At 49.7% G+C, this 20,619-nt stretch overlaps 6 protein-coding genes across 6 annotated transcripts; 3 read left to right on the top strand and 3 right to left on the bottom strand.

Moving 5' to 3' along the window:
• Positions 1–418: 418 nt before the first annotated feature.
• Pdw03_8506 (Cytosolic regulator Pianissimo, putative) lies at positions 419–4,552 on the bottom strand (the record flags this gene model as incomplete). The annotated part of the gene is made up of 4 exons (XM_014678156.1): positions 419–620; positions 680–840; positions 892–2,730; positions 2,789–4,552. The coding sequence occupies 4 exons, from the start codon at positions 4,550–4,552 to the stop codon at positions 419–421; spliced, it is 3,966 nt and encodes a 1,321-aa protein (XP_014533642.1).
• A 578-nt stretch (positions 4,553–5,130) lies between these two features.
• On the bottom strand, positions 5,131–6,985 carry Pdw03_8507 (Prephenate dehydrogenase, fungal; the record flags this gene model as incomplete). The annotated part of the gene is made up of 7 exons (XM_066101990.1): positions 5,131–5,286; positions 5,368–5,499; positions 5,559–6,158; positions 6,225–6,373; positions 6,439–6,550; positions 6,610–6,747; positions 6,983–6,985. The coding sequence occupies 7 exons, from the start codon at positions 6,983–6,985 to the stop codon at positions 5,131–5,133; spliced, it is 1,290 nt and encodes a 429-aa protein (XP_065957073.1).
• A 528-nt stretch (positions 6,986–7,513) lies between these two features.
• Pdw03_8508 (40S ribosomal protein uS11) lies at positions 7,514–8,156 on the top strand (the record flags this gene model as incomplete). Its single annotated transcript, XM_014678158.1, has 3 exons — positions 7,514–7,583; positions 7,648–7,720; positions 7,844–8,156. The coding sequence occupies 3 exons, from the start codon at positions 7,514–7,516 to the stop codon at positions 8,154–8,156; spliced, it is 456 nt and encodes a 151-aa protein (XP_014533644.1).
• Positions 8,157–8,816: 660 nt separating this feature from the next.
• Pdw03_8509 (AAR2 family protein) lies at positions 8,817–10,214 on the top strand (the record flags this gene model as incomplete). The annotated part of the gene is made up of 1 exon (XM_014678159.1): positions 8,817–10,214. One exon carries the CDS (start codon positions 8,817–8,819, stop codon positions 10,212–10,214), a length of 1,398 nt encoding a protein of 465 aa, XP_014533645.1.
• Positions 10,215–10,576: 362 nt separating this feature from the next.
• Positions 10,577–11,895, bottom strand: Pdw03_8510 (Branched-chain-amino-acid aminotransferase; the record flags this gene model as incomplete). The annotated part of the gene is made up of 3 exons (XM_014678160.1): positions 10,577–10,750; positions 10,815–11,416; positions 11,484–11,895. 3 exons carry the CDS (start codon positions 11,893–11,895, stop codon positions 10,577–10,579), a joined length of 1,188 nt encoding a protein of 395 aa, XP_014533646.1.
• Positions 11,896–17,979: 6,084 nt separating this feature from the next.
• On the top strand, positions 17,980–20,237 carry Pdw03_8511 (Nitrogen assimilation transcription factor nirA; the record flags this gene model as incomplete). Its single annotated transcript, XM_014678161.2, has 6 exons — positions 17,980–18,123; positions 18,255–18,935; positions 18,989–19,140; positions 19,200–19,370; positions 19,424–19,771; positions 19,838–20,237. 6 exons carry the CDS (start codon positions 17,980–17,982, stop codon positions 20,235–20,237), a joined length of 1,896 nt encoding a protein of 631 aa, XP_014533647.2.
• Positions 20,238–20,619: the final 382 nt, after the last annotated feature.

Raw genomic sequence — 20,619 nt, forward strand, 5'->3', positions numbered from 1 at the left:
ATCTATCCTGGTGCTACTCTAGGCTTGGTGGTGTTTTCCAGTCTGCCTGTGGAGTTCATACAGGAGAAGTTGAGCGACTCAGCGTGATCAACAGAAATTCCAGATGGTCACGAAAGGGAAACTATACCAGTCAGGAAATTGCTGATGTATACCTTGGGACATCCCATGTGATAGGATCTAGGCACTGCTTTTTCTGTGCGGGAAATAGATGAGCGAGTTGGCACATATTTGCTGCCCAAGGTCAAAATTATACTGATCTACGCTGGTCAAGAAATCTGATATCTAGGATATTTGGAGGTCACAGATTGAACAAGCGTAAATCGTTGCTCAAAGTACAAAATGCCAAACACCCAATCAGCCGTCTTGCAGGGTATATTCGCAGGACAGGAAGTTCAAATGAAAAGAAATGATCGGGGGCTTATTCTGATTGAGAAGTAGTTGACGAGTCAGATTCCGAGTCAGAATCTTCATCGAGGACGATTCGTCGCATGACACTCTTGTCAAATAAGTCCAAGGCGAAACGTCGAGCTGGGAGTCTGTAATGATGGCTCTCCAGAATGCATAGGGTCTTGCGGAAGAGATGGGCTTGGTGGAATCGCTTGGGTTGTTTGGATTTGAGACTGTAAGGATTGTGAGCAAATGTGAAAAGTGGCAGAGTTAAAAAAAATGAGAGCCTTACTTGTGAAGATCAGCAGCGGCTCGTTTGGAGAGCACCGTGTTGCCCATATCAACGATCAACTTCAAGATCCGTTGATTGACGGCATCAGGGTCGGTGGTGGCTTCCTTGAGTTTTTCCTGGGGGGTTCGCTTCGACCTGTAATCAAAGCCAGGGAAGGAAATCTAGATGAATGAGCATAATGAGATAAACGCGAAGGGACAGACGACACTAACCAGGAACAATTTTCGGAAATCGGTGGGGAGACAAAGTCCCAGTGAGTCTCCCTTTTGGTCAACACCGGAATCCCAGCCCAAATCCCGCAGGGCTTGGAGTCCGTGTCGACTGCGAGAGATCAAGCCCAAAACAAAGAAAGCAGTGCCTCGCATAGTGAGAACACCTGCACTGGTTGCTATCTGCACGATCCGTTGGATGATCTCGGTGTCTAAGAATGGTGCGCCAAGCTCCATTGAGCCGACATTGCCAACAGCCCAAAGACATCCTTTGGCTTTGAGAAGCATTTCGTTGTCTTCTTCATCCAGCCTGAAATCACGAATTGTCCAAGCAAACTCATTGAAATGACCAGACTGTTCGAGCAGCCTACACCCCTCGGCCGTCCGTGCAAGTTCTCGGTAGAAATGCGGTGGCACCAACCCAATATCCCGAAGGTCCACCAGATCCTCGGGGACAAGGCTGGCACGTTGCGGTTGCTCGACGTAAGCTCGGGAAAGAGCAGCCTCTACAAGACCAACATAGCTATCGTTGCGGCCAAGGAACCAGTCATCCATCTCTTGAGTGATGTAATCAAGACCATCTAGATAGTGGTATCCCACGGAAGTCGACAGGAACCGAAGAAGTAGGGGTGCACCGATTTCGCCCAGATGATCGAGAGAGGGTCGACATTTGACCACGAACTCGAGGTAATCCCGTTGATTGCATGCTTCTTCAAGGATTTTGACAGCAACCTGGCAGACCGTGACCTCGGGGTCGTACAGTTGAGTGACAAGAAGTTTGACTACCCATTCTGCATTGGCAATCGCCACATGAGGCGAGAGAGCTACATCCCCAACGGCGTATTTACGCAGGAGTCTCGTTGCAAAGATTCGGATTTCCTTGGAGCCAATTGTCAGGGCCTTGGAAAGCATGACCCGGAGATGACTTTCGCGGCTGTAGTCCATGTTCCCTAACAAAGTCTGGATGAGATCATTCCGATCTCGCAACTCAATGATGTGGTAAAACATGTTGAGCATGTGCCATCGTTCCATCATAAGCAGTCCGTTGGCATCGCCACTCAATGATCCTAGCATCGCAAAGTAGCCCCCACTTAGAGTATTCGCCATCTGGTCTTTGGAGAAAAGAGGGGACGCAGATGTGAGCCCACTCATGCGGTCCAGCTGGGCCAGACATTCTGCAACCTGACGAAGGAATTTGTTCTCGGCCAAATATTTGGTACCCTCCGGGGTTGTAACGAGAGTACGCATGAGAACACAGCCGGTTCGAACATATCGTTGGTTTGCCTTTGTGTTTGGAACCAGGGCGAAGCGATATTTGAAAGGCCGGTAGAAACCAATAAGACGTTTGATGAACTTGGAGCCTTTGATTGCCTCGTCCATTCTTTTTGGATTTGTGAGAGGACCCTCTACTAGGCGGTGGATAATGTCCCATTTCCACTTATTGAAGTTGACGGTGTTCAGGACATGAGTCTCCAGGATGGCATTGCGGAACTGGGTTTCGTCCATGGAAGGACTCATCTTGTCTTTCCCTTGCTCAATGGGAAGCAGAGAACCAGATAAATCAGTCTCCATATTGTATCGGCCCTGTCCACTAGGATATCCACCAGAACGTGCCAATGTCCGATTGATACTATCGATTTGGAAGATAGTTGCGGTTGAAAGGTCGTGGTTCTCGGTTTCAAAGTCGACTGCGGATGGGATTAGGTGTGGAAGTACTTGAAGTTGTGCGCTGACGGCTTGGGGTAAGGAATGATGGGCGAGCTTGAGAACCTCTGTTAATAGCAGGGTTGCTTTGCGTCTGAGGGAGAGATCTGCTTCGTCCTCAATGACGTCGGAAAGAACCTGCACTTGGTTAGCTCTTGCACTGAGCCAAGCCTAGAAGAAGAAAACGAATGCACACCCTTGGGAGCCCTGCCTCGACCAAACCGGCCAGTATGAGAGTAGAGAAATGAGCAGTCAGATCGAACCTGTTACTACTACTGTAGTTGAAATCGCGGCTAGCCCTTGATGTTTCAAGGTCGGAGCGAAGATTCGAAACTCTGCCGTAAGTTGTGAGTCGTCTGCCCGCAAGGAAGGATGACGACCAGGAGGGAGGTTTGATTCGCAGAGCGTCGAACAATAGCTCCATGATTAGGTCCCGAGCTATAGGATCATTGTAATGAAGCGAATCAAGGAGAGACCGCAACGGTTGCGAGTCATGTCTTGCAAGGATAACCAGCCCGGGCCAAGTCTTTAGCATGGCAGAAATTGCCCGCGCAGCAGACTTCAATCGCCCACTGCGTAGCGTGTCGGACAATGAATCCGTGAAAGGAGTTAGAACAGCTTCAAGTTCAGATCCTTGGAGAAACTTTCGACTACAAGGGGTGTCCACAACGTGCAGAAAACTTGATATCAGAGACTCCGAGGCGCCGAACGTCCCTTCTGCAAGCGCATCATGCAGAGCAGCAAATCCACCGGCAGAAGCAACAAGTTCGGGATCTTTAACCAACACTTCAGCTAGGGTCATGATTGAGATGTTCCGAAGACGATCTTCATGGTGTTCAGCAACAGCAACGATTGTCCGCACAACGGCGCGTGATACCTCTCGGACACCATCTTTCACATCCAGGAAGCTTCTAACAAACTTCAATGCCTGTTCCCTCTCAATGCTTGCCTTGGATTCTTTAACCAGTGACAAAATGACGAGCTCATCGGTATGGAGCGTTCGGATAATTTGTAGGGATTTGCGATCAGCAATTGCATAGCGTGTTAGTCGATAGCCCGCAGCTACCACCTCTTTACTGTCACTCAAAAGCATGACCTGAACCCGTAGGCCAAAAACAGGCCATGCAAGGTCGTATTTCAATGTGGGATGCCGTTTGAACAATTCAACCAAGCTGTTGGCACGCTCGACATAGAAATCAGGAGACATTCCCTCTATCTCCAACGCCTGCAGCGTTTCCGAGAGGACATAGGTTGGCGACTCCACGTCGCCGTCTTCACTTTCTTCCCCATCGCCGTTGACCGATCCCATAGCATCCCTAGTTCGAGATGGCGAGCGCCTGGGGCTAGCTCGGAAAATACTCGAGAGGCGGCTGCTGCGTGGAGAAGTCGAGGCCGGCGCCTGCGCACGTAATATTTCTTCTTCCAGTTCATGCTGTAATTCGACCAGCTTGCGGTTCGATGAGATCAATTCTGACTCCACCTTTAGACGCTGTTCTTTTGTTTGCTTCAGAGGTTTTGCTAGCAGCGCCTCCAGCATGTTCTCGGTTCCGCTCTTAATCTTCATTTCCTTCGCGATCCTGTCTCGAAGGAAAGCCTGTCGCGCCTCGGTTGTGTGGAAATCTTCTTCGTCAATCGATCGGCTGGCACGTTTATTATATTGTCCGTCCGCCCTGGGCGTGACGCTGCGTGAAGTTGTGCTTTTGAGCTCCGCACTGAAGCTACCTGGCCCACCAGTGGAGGGTACCAACGAGGGAGCTAATGAGGGCACGAATGATCCTCCCCGTCCGGCCATATTGGTGCTCCCTCCAGACTCGGACAGCCTATTCCTCCCAATTCGTGAGATGCCATCCTGCCAGCTCCCATCGGCGGAGCCACCATCCTGACTGAGCGAGGAGCGTCCATCACCCAGCGCACGATGCTGAGTCGACGCAGAGTATGCTGAGTTATGCCCGGAAGCCATAGAGCTCCATCTAGCCTTGCTGGCTCGTTATCATCTATCGCAAGTGTTCTGAGTATTGGATTGCTGCATTGAGGTTGCTTGTTTTCGCAGGAGGGTTGGGCGGAGCGGAGTAAGGGTAGTATGGGGAAGCGTAACGGAGGGGCGCAGTCACAGGTCGCCTGGTGTTCAAAGGTAGCTAGTTGCCATGCCCACCTGTCAAAAGGTTGATTAAATATTTAACTTGAACGCAGCAGTGATCGTCAAACTGTTCTTGTTGTCCCACTACGAGATGCTCGAGTCGACCAGATCTGGAGAAACAAACCGCTGACTAAGTGATCTTATCGCGCCAGCCGTGGAACTCTACGAACACCTTGCCATATTTGAAGAACAGTGTCGGTTGCTACTCCAAGGTGTACTTTTCTAATTGAAGAAAGGTGTTGTTATTCAATAAATATCCAATTAATTTACAATGGAATCCCAAGATCATACATTCTGATTAAACTACCCAGTATACTCCTCTTCCTCCCAGTCTTGCTCATGCTAGTAAAATCGAGTAAGGATCACCTAAAAGGTAGGCACCTTACACCGTTTTCTGTTCATTATTTATTGGAGGTGGTCTTATCCAGGATGGTCTTCATCATCTCATTACCAAGCGTGGCAGCTTCAGGGAAACGCGGTGCGAAGTACTCCGCAATCCGCTCAAATCGGTGACGGTAGGACTCAAAATCTCCGAAAGAAACACAGTCGGACCATGCCTGGTGAAAGCATCATGTTAGCATAAATTGTTGGATCCTGCATGACTCGGACAGATGCCGAGAATAAGTTCCAAAACATACCCTTGCAGCAAAGGTGAATTCCAAATCATCCGAGCGGAAGGTGTTGTCATCAATTGCGGTATCCAGTGCCTCATCGAGGAGATCCTGGTTGCGGAACAAGTATTCGGTCACACCCAACCAGAGACGGAAAAGCTGCACGGTATTAATACAACCGCAATTTGGCAATATCCTCCCCATGACAGGACACATACCGGAGTGGAACAAATCATATGATCATAAGGGACAATGCCGAGTTTCGACCAGCAATCAACAATAGCAAGTAGACTGAGATGGCTGTTCGGGGGTGCCTTTTCACGCGGCCGATTGGATAGAGAGAACCGATCCAGTACCTCGTCCTTCAACAACAGATCTTGTCCTTCGGAGCCAGGCCTGAAAACCGACGCACCTGCAGCCTTGACCCGGCGCTTGAGCTCTTCCCTCTGTCCTCCAATCATCAGTTTGTACAAGTCGGTGACCGACTCGGCGTACTGGCGAATCTGTTGCTTCGCCGCTGGGTTGAGGATGGCAAGCCCGGCATAGACGTGCCATTTGTTGGAGTAGATACGCAAGGTGATATTGATCTTGACATTCTCAATACCGCCCACCCATCGTCCATGCTCCCAGGGGAACTGATTGTTAGCCTGCCAGGCAGTTCCCATGCTCAGGAAAGCAGCATGAGTGACGGCCTGTGTATCCGCTGTGATTCGGTCGTGCATCTCGCCGGTGAGATAGACATGCTTGGATTTGAATGAGGAGAGGATGCTTTCAACGAATTTGAGACTTTCGTCTGAGGCTCTGTGTTGAATGAGGACCTAGATTGCCGCGTTACTAATGCGTGTTCGAAATAGAGTGGAATTCGGGATGGAGGTTAGCAATACCAGAGGCTGGCCTTGCGGATTCACTTTAGGGCCGTGTAGCGAATGGCAAGATACAATCTCTACGTCGGACGGCAAGTGCTTTTCGAATGCGGCGAGTTCTGGGGCCTTGCAGGACGTTTGACCACCGACAACGGCACCGACCTTGGTTGCTTGAATTCGAGTCAGAATGTATTTTGGGTTAGAAGCAGACTATCGGGTCTGATTCAACACATACACAATCCATACTGCGCCACGACTTTGTCGATAGCTCCAGCCTCTACACTGTACAGAATGTAATCGCTAATTCTTGAGACAAGATGTCCATTGGGGAATATGGTGACTCTTTTCTATATGTACAATGAGCTTCTTAAGCTTTGAGTGGCATAATCCCAGCCGGGTGACGTACTTGAGAAGCGAACTCTTGTTTTAAAGATTCAAAATTCTCAGGTCTATCACACGCGTTTATCCTTGATTTCAAAAGTGCAGAGTTAGTTGTGTCAGTTATAAAGGATTGGTTAAGAGCATTGATGCAAATCTGTATAATCTATTCACTTGTTAGTGTATGTTTTGCAAACAGCAAAGTGAAGGTAGGTAGAGTGAGGTGGAACAGGATCAGACAAAAAAGTTAAGGTAGCGTGGGTTTAACATCACCGACAGCCAGCTGGTTAGCCATCAACCAGAATGGTGTAACAGCGCCAGCCAAACCGTACTCGAGCCAAATGCACTCATGTCATCATTCGAGAGGATGGGCGGTGAAAGGAGAAGGGAGAAAAGCTTACCATTTAAAGCACATTGGGAACGTGTTGTTGAAGGGACCAATTACCTCCATCCTGCGTCGCTCAGGCGCTGGGCATACATTTTGCCCATATCACCCATACCAATGATGCCAATCGAGGCATCTTCTTTGGTGCGACCCATTGCGACAAGCGCGCCTAGACCTTGTGGATAATCAGGTGTGACACTTAAAATCAGTTACACTGATAAGCATTTCAGCTCCAAAACTCGAACGCTGCTCAAGTTAGGGAAGTTCAATTGCGATGTTGGAGGAAACCAAGATGGGCGAACGAAAAGATTTAAATACTGCGCTGAGCTTGGAGCTTCACCGCCCACCGGGCCGACCGGAAACCCGGGTGTGAATGTGGTATCCAAAGCCTGAGGCAGCCAGCTCGCTTGACGCTGCGAACCAATCACAGTGCGTAATTCTTCCTAGGGCACACACCCACTTTTTTCTTCAACATCTAGGTGGGATTAGATCCGGCTTTTCCTTCTTTTCTGTATTCCATCCACACTAACCACCAACAACAGTCGCAATGGCCCCCAAGACCAAGGCTCCCGCTGCCGCTAAGGAGAACGTCTCCCTCGGCCCCCTCGCCGGTGATGGTATGTTTTGAACACAATTCAAGATGAAGCAGTCGGAGAACATGAGATCTGACTCTCTACGCAGGCAAGCTCGTCTTCGGCGTTGCCCGCATCTTCGCCTCCTTCAACGATACCTTCGTCCACGTTACCGATCTTTCGTGAGTCGCCCCCCCATTCAAAATTCTGTCCGATTCGAATCTTCCAGTCTGAATTGAAATCGGGCGCAATTCCATCCAAATAAAACACAAAAAAGAACGATGTTGGCTGACAATTGATTACAGCGGTCGCGAAACCATCTGCCGTGTTACCGGTGGTATGAAGGTCAAGGCTGACCGTGACGAGTCCTCCCCCTACGCCGCCATGTTGGCTGCTCAGGACGTCGCTGTCCGCTGCAAGGAGCTCGGCATCAACGCCCTCCACATTAAGATCCGTGCCACTGGTGGTAACGGCACCAAGACCCCCGGTCCTGGTGCCCAGTCCGCTCTCCGTGCCCTTGCCCGCTCCGGCATGCGCATCGGTCGCATTGAGGACGTTACCCCCACCCCCTCCGACTCTACTCGTCGCAAGGGTGGTCGCCGTGGTCGCCGTCTGTGAGCGTGTGCGGCTTGGTCTTTCCCTTCCCCTTGCAAGTCACTGCATCGCTGGATTGGAGGCTATTTGCGGGCTTCTCTCCTGCATCTGTGGATGGAATAAACGCGAGGAACGGCCTTGATTGCCTGGTCTTCAATTTTTTTCATACGCTGAAAATCAATTCTCTCGGGTTTTGATGTTGGATTAGGTAGTGCTCAATCAACAACTTGCCCAAAAAAATCTTTGAAATTTTTTTTGAAAAAAGGCTCCTGATGAGCTCAATTGAAAAATGGTAGTCGTAGCACATCTGGAGATTTGAGGCCTGTAAGCTACTGTTGGGCCCTGTGGGAGGCGCATGGGCTGGCGGTTTGCACGTCATGTTGATGAGATGTGCAGATGGTTGATCCTGTACTTCCCTTGGACTTGATGCTTGTAAAACGAATTAAGACATTTTAGCAACAATACAAAGTCCAGTTCTATGATGTTCTACAGGGTATCAAGAAGATCCAAGACAAGGTGCTAAGAACCCCAAAAAATCGCCTCCATGGATTGAAAGATAGAACAGCATCTCTCCGGCAACTGTCACCTCTAGCTTTCCATCCGTCCTCAAAGCTCCAACCTGCGCGCAATCAACCCCCAACTCGCAAAAAAAAAAAAATTTAAATAAATCGGACAGCGGGTGCAATGTTCACCCACCAGCCAACCCCAACAATCCTTCTCCCGGAACTTCCGTCCAAAACCCTCGTCGGCATCGACCTCATTACCTTCACATCAACCCCCAACTTCCACGGAATTCGCGACCTTTCCCCGGGATGGCACTTCCTTTACACCGGTGCAACAGAGACCCTCTCTTTGCGCAGCGGCGCATGGTTTTACATCGGTGACATCACCACCGCGGGGAAAGGGAGCAACGACACCGCGCTCATTGCACAAGGCCAAAACAGAAACCAAATCCAAAATGCACTGGGCCCAGAGATCTACATCTGGAAATGGAGCGCGAATACCGAGTCCCTAGTAGCTCTGGACCATGACAACGACTCCGTCCGCCAGGAGAGCTTGCGCTACAAAGCGAATCTGGGTTCTGTGTGGCAGAGTGGAGGATTATTCAAGTATCGCAGCCGGATTGCACCATCACTGCTTGTCAAGCCCGTGGTGGAATCCGAGCCCGGCGAACAACACGAGAACGACCAAGCCAAACCCCAGATCGAAGCTCGCATCCAGACCGAAGACGATGCGCAAACCGAAGAGAATGGGCGGAGGGATTGGTCTGGTCTGACCGACCGCATCTCACCGAGCCTTTTATCGCGCGTCGTTGGAGACCCGGAACTTGATGTGGACGGTCATCCGCGATGGGCACTGTCATCTGCATCCACGGCCAACCGCGACGCGGATCGTATCCCCGGCGTCGACTCGCCAGCCGAGTCCAAAGGAAGTGAGGAAGCGGAACGCGAATTCGGCTTCATCCCGGTTGATTTGAAGCGGACATGGAGAGAAGGTGCCGTGGGGCGCGAAAGGACTGAAGCTGCGCAGGATCGGTCTTGGGCTCTGGGAGACTTGATCGATCGGTATGCTGGGGAGGCTTCGGGGGGGAATCAATTGCTTGGGGAGCTGCAGTTTACGTTCCTCATGGTCTTGACTATGATGAACTACTCGTGTTTGCAGCAGTGGAAGCGGCTTCTTGACCTGATTCTTACGTCACGGAGTGCCATATTGGATAGAGAGGGGTTTATGAGTGAAGTCCTTCGAATCTTGTCGTTGCAGCTGCAGCGATGTGACGATGTTGATGGGGGACTGTTTGAGATTGATGGTGATGAGGGCGGGGCTTTCTTGCGCAATCTACTTGTGAAGCTGCGTCAGTCGGTCGATGACCTCGTTGGTGAGACTGCATCGGAAGTTAAACTCGAGCTTGATAAGCTTGAAGAGTGGGTGAAGGCAGAATATGACTGGGAGCTGCGTCGTGGGACTGTCGTTCGCCACGGTATGCTCCAATTGGAGGACGGTGAGCAGGTCGAAATGGACTGGGATGGGAATGACGAAGACGATGAGACTGGAGAGTACGCTCCAGTGATTGTTGATATGTGAGACGCGAGGCTAGGGCATTCCATCCTGTTCTGTTTCTACGCACGCATGCAATTTGCCCATGAAAGATGCCAAGTTGTTGATGATTGCTTTGACATCCAGTTCTTAAATGCATTTCCCGGCGTTTGGGCATATTCTGCAAATTTGTTATCTATTTAAACATGACACACATCCAACGAAACAAGCCAGTATTTTATGAATACGTCTAAATCTATATACAGTCTATCTAAAATCTACATACAAACCAACTCTTGCATCAAAATACCGACCACGCTGCTTAGCTTCATAAATCCGTTTCACAAGCATCCAAGACCAACCCGCTTGCGAGTATTCAGTCCAAGGCCATCTATGAGTCTTGAATCCATCTATTGTCCCTCGTTCTCGATGGTGTAAGCCCACTCGTGCTCAACTTTGCCAAACATGATGGCCTCGAGCCACGACTTGATCTGCGCGGCATATCCAGCAGGCTCGCCGTTCACACCCAAGGTGCTGATATCGGTGTCTTCGTTGCGGATCATGGCAACAGGGGTAATGAAGTACTACGAGATGTGTGATGTTAGCCCATCAACCCCGACAAGGAAAGGGGAAATTTTTCCAACTTACAGCAGTGCCCGAAACAAACGACTCAACAATCCGGCCCTCCCTGGACGCCTTCTCAATATCATCAATAGTCAATGTGCGCTCCACAACGTCAAGCGGCGCAAGCTCGCCAACACCGTTCTGCGACAAACGCTCGCGCACGAGCTCCAGAACACTGCGACGGGTAACACCGGGCAGAATCAGCTGATTGTCAAGCGGAGCCGTGACAAGCTCCAGCTTGCCTTCGGTGTTGTGCCAGACAATGAAGAAGTTGCTGGCACCGGCCTCAGTGACCTGACGGTCCGGTCCGAACAACCACAAGATCTGATCGAAGCCCAGAGCCTGCGCCTTGCCATGAGCCTGCAGGGAAGGGCCGTAGTTCGCCCCGAGCTTGGCATAACCGAAGCCGCCGGGCCAGGCGCGGATGGTATCTGGGGCAGAGGCGTACAGTCTGAGGCCCTTGCGGGGCTCGGCTTCGGGGTCCGTCTTCATCTTGGTGAAGTCGGGCCAGGGAACGGCAATAATGAAGAGGAGGGCTTCCTTGGGCACTTGGACACCCAGGTGGGGACCATTGCCGATCACTGTGGGACGGATGTAGAGGAAAGAACCGGGGTTGGGGAGCCAGCCTGGATATCATTGTTAGTGAACAGCTCGCATCTGTCTGGGGGGGTGTCGTGGGGTCTTGGAACGTACGAGGACCGTCGATCTGCAGCAACTTGGCGACCAGCTTCTTCACCTCGTCGAACTTAAATCCGGGCAGTGAGGACCGCTGGGAACTGGAGTTCAAACGCTCGCCGTTGCAATCGGGGCGGAACAGGCGCAGCTTGCCGTCGTACCCGCGGTATACCTTCATGCCCTCGAAACATTCGGTTGCATAGTGCAGGACCGAGGCTGTGGGAGGAATGCTGAGGTTCTGGTAGGGCTTGACCTCGGGGGTCTCCCAGCCCTTGGCTACAGTCCATTTCACGGTCACCATGTGATCAGTGCAGTAGGAGTGGCTCAGCTCCTCTGGGGATCCTGGCAAAGGCACATCGCGCAGGTTGGTTGAGAGAGTGACATTGAACTTGGAGCCATCCAGCTCGGCATACGGAGCGATAGAACCCATGATGAGGCGATTGTGGTTGATCAAGGTTCTGTCCTTGAATCTCAAGAAGATGAGGTTCTATGAGTCACTCGACGGTCAACCGATGATCTTCGAGGAAAAAATGACAGCTGGGATACACTTACCGTTTTAAAATATCGATTTCACACAATAGAACTCCCATTGCTCTTTTTATAACGAGCGGTTTGCCCCGGAGAACCCTTGGCTTTCCCGGAACCGTCTTTGACCAAAAAAAAAAAAAAAAAAAAAGATTTTTTAACGCCAACCCGATTCCGGCCCTATCTCTGTTTGCCACCAGATTCTTTTTTATGCACACATACAACAATGCTGTATGTGTTGAAAAGGGATTGTTCTTTTGAACCTATTAACCCCTCCAATTCCAGTCGAACTCGCCCTACATTCTCCTATGAGCATATCACTGGTCCCATAGTCGCTATCTACGGCCCACTTCGAGCAGTTCCGAGGCTAGCCGCGTTGACCTGGATGGAATGGATGGCAGCTCCGTGCAAGATTGCATAGCCAAAGTTGATGTTCTACATTATCGAATTTCATTTCTGATCATTGGGGCCCACATTGCTGATTGGGACTGCAGTACTCCGTATTCAGATTTGCGGTAGATAATACACAAGGGGCAATCCTAGCGTACGGAATTTGGATCTGCCATAGAGACAATTGACCAGACATGGCAAATCAAGGCCATTGTCGAGCACCTTGCGGACGATATCTTGGAACCCAATCCCCGCCAATCAGAGCCGCTGAACGTAATTTCCGGCCATGTTGTACAATGCAGGATGAACACATAGACGACCACCCATCTTGAATTCGAACCATCACAATAACCAACTGAGGCTAACTCAGGAGTTGGCTTCACCGAAAATCGATGATTTAGCTGAGGACGCCGTACGGAGTGCCATGATGTTGTACAACATCAATGTTACACAACACGACGATTGTCGACCGTTAGAATCGTGCCAAGCGCCCAAGCTGCAGGTCAAATTCGGCCAAGGAACAAGCTCATGCCTTCTTCATTCACAATCTCTCATGGATGGGAAAGTCGTAAGATCACAGATTTCCAGTCTCATTCGGAAATCCCGAAGAATCTCCGACTCTGGGAGTCGGGTCGGAGGATCTCTCTCCGACCGTTCATACTTGACCCCAACAGCAAAAGGTTGGGAGTGAGATCATGCACCTTGGAAACCCCAGTCAGCGGGGATCTAGATATCATCCACGGTCGGCTGGTTGTAACGCGCTGGTTGAGAAGTTTGGATGGTGTTTCTTTCCTCGGTTGCCGTCAGTCGGGTTCAGGACTACTCTGGCCGTCGATTATCCGTATCGGGCCCGGTATTCTTGTGATGATGAGTCCAAGAGTCATCACGATCGAGCGTCGCAAGGCATGGCTGGGCGATCGCATTGAAACGCAAGACGACCTTGGCATGGATTCAAAGCGGAGTCAACGCTGGTCGCCGAGGCAACAGCGATGTACAACAGAGAGAGAGAGAGCCAAACCCAGCCTCTTCTGGGTTGCAATCCTCGGAGAATGTTGTCTTGAACGTGACGATGGCGCTTTTCAGTCCAAACACAGCGAACTGTATAGATATTTGGGATATCGCTTAAGAGCAATGGTTCGAAAAGTGCTCTGGGTACTTGCTAAGTACTTCGTGTGTCAAGGTACAACGCTTTGGTTTGATAACTGTGACTCGACTTGGGACTTGCAAGACCGAATCCTTGGTCAGATTGAAAAGCTCACAAAAATGACATCGGTACTGACGAAGAAAACCACCGAATCACACGCCCTCTGAACAAAATTGAAATGGGAATCGTCGGCGTAAATTCTTTTAGATTGTGTGACTTGACTACAACAATATGCATGTTGATAGAAATAGCCTTTGACTCCGACACTGGTAGGTTCTTCAGTCGATAGGTCATAGATAATATAACCAACGGAGGGGGAAAAAAAAAAAAAGAGAGATGAACAATGAAAATCGATCTCTACTACCGATGACGAAGAGCGAGAAAGGAAAAGAGGGAGACGGCAAGTGAAAATTCTCTAGAAGGAGCAACGAAGGGACAATTGTACGTTGGGTAACGCATGAAAGAAGAACGAGGCAAGTGACGCGATTGACGACGTAAATTTCCCCCTCATTCGATTTTACAGATATTTCTCTAGTTGTGTTGAACAGGAAAAAGGTGCCCCCTGACTCACCTCATCCTGAATCGGGCTCATGGCTGGGGGGGGGGGGGGGGGGGGGGTCTTCTGTCTTCGAAACTGACAGGCCATTTTGCTGAAGAGGGCAAAAACAAGAAGCAGGGCATGAACTCGGCATCAATGATAGTCTGCATTCAGAAGACGGTCTATTGATTTGGGAGAGAAGGGAGACAAGACCAAACGAACACCTATCATACATCGATCACAGTTTGTCCAACCGGTCGGCAGTTATCACCCCCCACGAGGTCTGGAATATACTTGCCGAGGCATGATCTACCAGTTTCAAGGATGATGCTTCTCTGATGTGACAGATCTCAAGTCAATAGGGTAGACTGGCCACTGACCTGTGCATATGCCGCCAGCATCGCTTGTTGGCATCCGACGATTGGACACAGAACCGACCAGGTTACAACCAAAGGGGATTGTCCTGAATCAATGCCCAAAGACCGAGCGCAGTAAGATATGGCGCATGTGATCAGCGAAGTCTTGTTTGCCTCGTCGTGCGTGCCCCTGGCTGTTCTTACCCAAAAAAAAAAAAAAAGGAACGAAAAAGAACAAACATGGCTGGTGGACTCTGTATCTAGTACTTCGTATACAGGACGTAGAATGGCAGGTGTCAGAAGCCGATTCGGTGGAGATATGCACAAGCTGGGGCTTCTGAGGTCGACACGGCAAAACCTGGACGATTCAAAGACCCCGTTCCAGCTGCAATGCACAAACGGGCCGTGATTCTCTGAAAGTCATTAAAAAAAAATCCCGGAAATTTAAGTGAGAGAAGCTAGTGTCTATCATCACTGTAGATCAGGATTCCGGACTTCGTGCAGGATAAATCTGTGGTCAGTTGAACTGCAGATTCCAAGTCATTGGTATACTTGCACATCCAGCACCTCGAGCATATAAGCACGGGGCACAAGGTGACCATTGACGGTGAAAACCTCTGACCAACCATATAGAGATCTGGCTGTTTTATCCGAACTTGAGAAATGACCTCAACTTAAATCCATCGACAGAATTTGTACACCCCGTAGAAGGGATCAAGAGGGGAAGGGGAGAGAGGGTGCGGAGGCAGATCCAACCACATCGAGATAAGCACATGCACATCGATTTGAAAGCCGCCTGGCCCCAAAGGTTCAAATCGGGAACTACCGAGCGTCGCAGCAAACCGATAGGGGGAACTGCGTTTTGATTGTTCTGCGTCACGCTACGTCTGTTTTTGGCAGGAGTCTTCTTCTATAAAGGCGAAGGGGCGTTCATCACACATGCAGGTGATCAAGATTCATCGCCCACGTTACATGGCAGACCATTTTTACACATCCAGATACTGTACGTGGTTTGCAGGGATATGGGAAACGCAGTTGTTGGAAAATCAAGGCCCCAGATACGGGAGGAAAGAGGGGAATCTCAGCCGCAGAGTCGAGCTCACTGGCTCCTGATCCCGAGCATCTACGCAGGGTGGGAACTTATCATGCGGGGAGGGGGGGAGATACTCGGTACATCAAATGTGTTTTGAGCTTGCAACAACCTCAAGCGATAGAAGGTCAAAGAATCCAGCCCAAGGTCAGGCCTAATCTCCTTGAATTTCAGTTGGACTGGGCGTGTAAGCGGCAGCACGCGACGCTAGCATGTATAGTTCATCCAAGCTAAAGGTCACTAACTTTGCTTTTCTTATTTTTAGGTTCTTTTTCTCTTTCTCTGTTTCTTCGCCTCCACTTAGGCACCCAACTTGTAAGATTAGTCGAAATGGCCCGAAAATCGGTATGAACCGTGCCGGGGTAAGGACGCTCATTCGGAGTTGTCGCGATGGGAAAGGTGTCCACACAAGATTCACGATCCGATTTACAGAGGTGAAGTGTGAGAGAGACATTCGAACCTTGAAATGTTGCCCCGGTACCCCGGTGGCTCTATGTGGCTGACATCACCAGTGCAGTCTTGCCCGCAAGATTTATAGCAGGCCAGTTGCTTGAGATTTGGCGTAAACGGACCGAAGGCCAAAAAGAGCATAAATTTGATTTTTTTTTTGAATTTTTTTCCTCTGGCAGTTCCGATTGGCTGTTATTTAAACCGCCAATGAGAAGCGTTGGAAGAAGTTGGGTGGGATGTATCAAGCACATGGGGCAGGGTGGACTTGGGAGCAAGACTCTATCGAATCATCGGGACTGGATCATGGGAGGATCCAGCAAAGATAGAGATAGCAAACTATACTCACGAATGACATTTGAGAGGGATTGGTAGATCCGGTTCTGAGGTGGAGGTTTACGATGCGCCTTCTTCCCCCTGACTGCAAAGTCCGATTTGATCCACAGCGGAAAAGACTTTGGAACGGGACAAGGTTCCCAGATCCTCCTTCGACGGAGTAGGCCGACACTACGGAGTACACATTATGGATGATCTAGTTACTCTGTGTCCACTTCATCAAGTACCGAGTACCACAGTGTTTAGCAGCACACTCGTGGTCGTCCCTTCAACCGATATGCTGGAATTTTTGGGTTCCCCTGGGGGTAAACTTGCCCTTTGGATTATTTCCCTGACCCTCTTCCAGGTTGAAATCCACATTTTATCCTACAGCGAAGGCGGCAGGTGAGGTGGGTGTGGCTTTTTAGGGAACCGAGGGATATTCTCCACAATTGCATCCTAGAATATACAATCTGGATGAGATCCATTGATGGATGGAGAAAAAAAAGGTGAAAGGTGGCGAGAAACGTGGAGGTTCTGGAGATGTGCCGGACGTCATGAGTTTCCTATACAAAGTCACGATCACTCCGGCTATATATTAAATACATTCTGGGACTGTGCATAGATCAGGTTTGCAGGAGCCGTATATCTGGATGACCGGATCCCAATCTTTTGGCAAGAGAGTGAATCAGACAAACAATCAAGGGCGAAAGTAGATTTAGACTTTGATAGGCAAGGGCAGGAGATAAGTAGAAGAAGCAAAGAAGCAAAGAAGCATGATAATGAAATCCTCACAATCTTCCGAGTACCACAGAGGCATGCTTTCCGAGAAGGTATCCCCATACGTTGTAGAGATTGCTTACTGACGCCCTAAAAAGTACCTCTTTTGGAGCTCCGTGTTGATACATCTCCCTACAGGGTGAAGGACGTCTTTTATTTTTATTTCATTTTTATTTTATAATTTATTTTTTTACCATTTCTGTTCTTTTCGGATGCTCTTTAATTTTCTATTCGCTCCTTCCATTTTTGAGAATTTGGCATGTCGTGCGTTCTAAAGTTCGTTCAATCGGGCCCCCTAGGTTTCCATATTCGGGCCCTCGATCTCCCGAATCGCTCTTGACAATATCTCTCCGGCTACACTCGATCCCATGGCCCCTTAACCATCTGCTGCATATCATCGGCTTTGATGATAAAAAAAGGTTGCTGAGTTGGCTAGTTCTCTAATCACTGGATTCGAGCTTGGCCCACTGGGTTACCCCGGTTGTGTGACGGGCATCGAACCTCTTCTGTTTGCCAAACGCGGACCCCTCGCTTTGGGATCTTGTCACCTGCAGGACTTTGATCGCTTCGACCGATTCCAGAATAGTTTCTTTTGGTTGTGTCCCACCTTCATGCGTAAATAACGCACCGCACCGTGACGCCCGGATCATTGCGACATGACATTTACCCCCTTTCTGACATTGTACTGGTGAGACGTTGGAGACGTCAATTTCGATGGCCCATAAGAGGAAGCATTAGGACCGTGGCCCAGTGTTGTATATAGGATCGTTTGCCTGCACCATTCGGGGGAGGAAGGGAAGGAAAACAGTCACTAGCAAGCGTTGCTTCATTAACATATTCGTATAGCCGCCGAAGCTTCAACCACGGTTTATTCCGGTCAGAAATCTCGAAACACAAATTTTGAAGACTGGTTTTTTTGAAAAATGAAGATGAGCTCTCACGAGAACCCGAAACAATTTCCCGCGTTGGCTCCAGGACCGCGGCGCATGTTCGCTCCGCAGATGTCGACTGCTGTCAGTAGGCCAAAGAAGAATTCCACAGCTTGCCTAGCATGCAAAGCAGCAAAGAGGAAGGTGAATCGGTGCACCAGTTGATCTTTGATTTTCCCCTTCCTCTTCCTCTCTCTCTCTCTCTCTCTCTCTCTTTCTGGCTCGTCCCAAACCGTGGAATTAAATGGCTGATTGTTGTGTTGTGCTCAATATAGTGTTCTGGACCAGATGGTCCATGTAAAGCTTGTCGTTCTGCCAACACCGAATGTCACTTTGATCCAAGTCGAGATCTCAGAAGAAAGGTTGCCGTCAAGCGAACTATCCAGGAGCTCACAACCCATAAAGATCTGCTAGAGTCTTTGTTGAGCACCCTCGCGTCGGATGATCAACTTCAGTTTGATAAAGTGTTGAATTTGATCCGGAAAAAGGCTACATTCCAAGATCTCGCTCATGCTATTGGAAGGCCCGCCACGACATTCGGAGACGCTGAAGAGTTGTCGAATGCCAACACATGGGCACTTTTGGATAATGGGGAGCCCATAGAAACTGTGGGCAATGGGGTGAGACGACTGTCGAGCCCTGGAACTATAGCAAGCTCACCGGAAGAGATTCCATACATGAAACCTCCGCAAAGGCCAACAGTTAGTCCTTATGCTCGTGTCACATTGGAGAGCCTCTGTGACATGCCTCTCTTCAAAGTGCCGGCAAACCCGTGGACAAAGGTCACAGATAATGATTATTTGGTCTCGCACCTAGTCTCGCTCTACTTTACCTGGGACCACCCATGCTCGCAGTTCCTTGATCAAGGTATCTTCCTTGAACATATGAAACTCGGGGATCAAAGATCAGAATTCTGCACACCCCTTCTCGTCAATAGCCTATTGTCAATGGCCAGCGTATGAATCCCGAAAAGAAAACCCCTTGGAAACCCATTAGCTTACCCAGATAGGCCTATTCTGATAGCCCCGATGTTCTTTCCACTCCCGAGAACTTATTCTCGCGGGGCCACAACTTTTTCCATGAGGCACAAAGATTGTGGGAAGTCGAAGATGATGACCATGACCTCCCTAACATCCAGGCCCTCCTCATGATGTGCTGTGTGTATGCAACCCACTGGTTTGTAGCAAACAAGTCACGTTCACTATACTGATTTAATGCAGATTTAAATGCCAAGGACGGGCTAGGAAAAGCTGGATGATGCTTAGTCAAGCAGTTCAGTTAGCACGGGACATAGGACTCTATGATGCACCATCAGTGTCGAACAAAAAGATCTTACCGGAGATGGAACGGGTTCGCACAATTACTGCCTGGGCAGTCTTCAACATGAGCACGTAAGCGCTGCCCATCCTCACAGAAATGAGCCCTGTCTAATCAACTGGCACAGACAGATGTCGATTGAGCTGCAAAAGATTGCTCCCTTGGCATATCCCACGTCTGATGTCAAGCTGTGTGGAAACGAAGACTTTGACTGGACCCCATACCCTCGCTCAAACAGCATTACATATGACAAAAAGCCAGCCCTTCTCCCTGAAGTCAGGGAGGGACTGGCTGAGGTCGCCAGAATCTTAGTCGACATCCAGAAGCTTGTTTCTGAAAAAACCAAGGGCGCCACTTTTGAGGACTTGTGGAGTAAAGCTCACGGCCCATTCAATCGTTTGAAGGATTGGCTACAACGCTGGCCAGGCGTGCCCGAGATACAAAGAAATTCAGTCCCACAAGTTCTCCTCTTGCGGTAAGCATGAGTGCCTTCCCATTCCATGCACCTCGGTTATTGTTTGTGTGCTAACAATGCGTGAAGAATTAAATGTCTCCAGGCCATCATATATCTGTTTGAGATGTTGAAAGACCCTCATGAGCCACGACTTGTCCGACAAGCCCGGTTATACCAGGTCAAGTTCGTTGAGGAAATGGCGCATTGCCTTTGCATCCATCGCCAGTCGTATGGCCTCAAGCATATACCCAGCCAGATAGTCGATGCCATACAGACAGGTCTTCGGATCTTGGCTTACCAGTTGGAAGAGAGTGACCAATCAAGACAGGCATTTGCTGAACTCTGTCGGTTTGGAATAGCTCTTAGTCGCCGGTTTAAGCAAACCGCCGATGCAGTTCACGAGGTCGGAAAGAACGCGCTGCATCTAGGTCCCGAGGTTGTTGCAGTCTTCGATGACCCGGAGCAGTGGAGGGGTCTTGAGCCCTGAAAATTAGCATTGCACCTATGTATGACTGGATAAATGCAAATATGCAGCTACCAGGTGAGCAAAATCGTAAGACAGTTCATCCTGCTACAAACTTGAGTGAAACAAAGGTGGAAATGCGAAGTGGAGGTGTTATCACAGTAGGGCTGGAGCGAGGGCGTTGAGGAAAAGCTGCATTGTCCTAGAACTCTGTCACGGCAGAGTAAACGTTAGACCTGGCCTACCCAAATTTTCGGTTATGACCAATGCAATCTCAGCCTTTCTGTCACTCGGCTCAAAGACGAGGACGTACAGCATCAACCTCTGTGGTTTGGGCAGATAAAGGGGAGAGAGGCGCCGACATTGACTCCGGGAAAGAGCAGGGGCTGTCCTCTGCACGAGAGCG

Source organism: Penicillium digitatum, chromosome 3 (assembly GCF_016767815.1).
Source record: "Penicillium digitatum chromosome 3, complete sequence".
Lineage (NCBI taxonomy): Eukaryota > Fungi > Ascomycota > Eurotiomycetes > Eurotiales > Aspergillaceae > Penicillium > Penicillium digitatum.